Below are 2,454 nucleotides of genomic sequence, written 5' to 3'. Positions count from 1 at the left end.
CAGAATGAATGTTGGCACATTCGACCGAATTCAACCTAGAATAAAAACGGTGAAAATCGGTTTGGATATATCTATATCTACCATATATATGTTTTATCCAATTTACTATTTAAGTTTTTACATCCGAAATATGCACTCCATATCAACGATATTCAAGTCAAGATATTAAATGCAGCTTAAAAATAATTCTGCCAAATTGTATAGAGATCGATTGAGGTTTCGGTATAACTTCCATATACAGGGTTGCCCATATTCGACGGACCCATCTGGCAACGCCATAACTTTTGACAGAGATGTCACATCGCTTAATGGCATACTGCGTTTGAAGCGTCAGTCCAAGCAGATTTTTACCATGAACCAATACACGAAACGAGAGCGCTGTGAAATAGTTGAAATTTACATTCAACAGAAGAAGTCAATTGTGAAAACTCAACGTGCTTTTAAAACATTAAAAAATGTGAGAAGTGCGCCTTCTAAGAACACCATTAAGCATTTATACGAAAAATTTTCGACTGGTAAGGCTCTTTCTAATCCGAAGAGGCCATATAAAATTCGACAAAGGCGATGGGCCGAGAATATTGCTGCCGTACGAGCCAGTGTTGAGAGGTCCCCAAGAACATCCCTAAAACGCCGTTCTCAGCATTTTACTTTACAACGGATTATTCGCATTGATTTGCATTTTTTCCCGTACAAAATGCAATTGACGCAAAGAATGTTGCCTGCGGACAAGCCTCGTCGATTGGAATGGGCCCATAAAAAAACATGGGTCCGTCGAATATGGGCAACCCTGTATATCTTCATCGTTTTCCAATTTGTTGCACACAAAATGGTTAACATTAACCTAATTTTAGTTAGCACGTACGATCGTGTTTAGCCTAGCAGCAAGTGTGTCGAATGTTATAAAAATCTGTTTAAATATAGCTATAACTCACATCCAAACTGGTATTTACATCCCTCACATCCGTAATACGCACTCCACAACTAAGATATTTAATACCAGATATCAGATACAGCTTAGAAATACCTCTACCAAGTTTGATCGAGATCGGTTTTTATATAGATATAGCTCTTATGAATTTCAGCGTATGCGACTGAATATATCCTAGAAGTAAAAGTGTCAAATGGTGGTGAAAATCGGTTCGATTATAACTGTAGCACCCTTCTTAAATTTATATGATGCACTCTATTGCGCTGGTATTTGGTACGAGAGGTACAAATGCATCCGACACATTTGATGGAAATCGATTCATATATTAGTTCCCTCTGATATCAAATTATAACTGCTCTTAAGCCATAATACGGATTCAAAAAAGGTTCATGGTTCGTAGGATCTACTGCATATAAATTCCCAATATAATTTTGCATTTATTACGAGAATCTCTACTAAATATGCACAATGGCTTAGGGTATTATATAGTCGATCCCGCTCTTTTATGCCTTTTAATTGGTTTTAGTCTGTGGGTTTAAAAGGTAAAGCAGTACTCGAACTGGTATTAATCGGTAGATTAGTCACTTTTCGTACGGTTTATTAAAAAGTCGCTATTTTTTTACAAGAAAAATTTCTGGAGTTTTTGAATATTTGTAAATAAAATACCAGCTAGATAGCCTTCTTCTCTTTATTTACCAGTATTGATAATAATGGGTTGCACATTGGAGCCATACTTGCTGCCACCAAATAAATTGGACCACAAACCACCAGTTCCTGTTGTGGTACTCGACAAGCCGTTACACAATCTACGCTGATTCAAAGCAATTCCGTTGCATAAAGAGGCATTTACGGCAGTATAACCTACAAATAAATCACATTAAAATACCCGAAGTTGAAGTTCATGTAATAACTCACCAATATTGTCGGAACAATTAGCCGATTCGAGATAGCAATTATTTTGGAAACGTTGACATAAATTAGAGCGACCATAACGACCACAAGCGTTGACGTTGCTATTGCAATTTGCGGCACGAATTACACACACTCTGACAGCATCCAAGGAGCCGAATGCTACGACGGATAAAATAAAGCAAATCGAGATTATGAATTTCATTTTGAATTGTTGCAACTTTCTTTGAAAATATTTTTAAAAAGAATGATATGGGTTGGAAGGTTTCTCCGTTGCTTTATACTTAATATATTTGAGTGTTAGTTTTGGCCTCATTCGGCAAAACATTTGTATAAATATTGAACAACATGTGTCGAATTTGATTTGATAGCTTCTTTCAAAATAATTAAAATTAAATTTGATATTTTTAGGAAATTTAACGGAAATATAAAATTAAACCAATATATGTTTTTCAAGGTGAAATTTTCTACTCCAAGGTTAAATACATATTTTTGTATACTATTCTGTCCACAATGAAGCGTGCGTAGATATATTTTCTTTTTTATCTTATCGTTGCAAATAATTAGGCTGATCCCATAATTGTTGTTTTTATACCCTACAACACTATGTGTTGGGG

General features: G+C 35.5%; 1 protein-coding gene across 1 annotated transcript; it reads right to left on the bottom strand.

Annotated features, from left to right (window-relative positions):
* Positions 1-1,501: 1,501 nt before the first annotated feature.
* On the bottom strand, positions 1,502-2,101 carry LOC101896622 (uncharacterized). Its single transcript, XM_005178109.4, has 2 exons — positions 1,844-2,101; positions 1,502-1,789 (listed from the first exon to the last, which is right to left on the bottom strand). Exons 1-2 carry the CDS (start codon positions 2,040-2,042, stop codon positions 1,617-1,619), a joined length of 372 nt encoding a protein of 123 aa, XP_005178166.1. The 5' UTR covers positions 2,043-2,101; the 3' UTR covers positions 1,502-1,616.
* Positions 2,102-2,454: the final 353 nt, after the last annotated feature.

Source organism: Musca domestica, unplaced genomic scaffold (assembly GCF_030504385.1).
Source record: "Musca domestica strain aabys unplaced genomic scaffold, Musca_domestica.polishedcontigs.V.1.1 2, whole genome shotgun sequence".
In the NCBI taxonomy this organism is placed as follows: domain Eukaryota; kingdom Metazoa; phylum Arthropoda; class Insecta; order Diptera; family Muscidae; genus Musca; species Musca domestica.
Note: the sequence above shows the minus strand (reverse complement) of the source record. Positions and strands in the feature narration are given on the sequence as shown.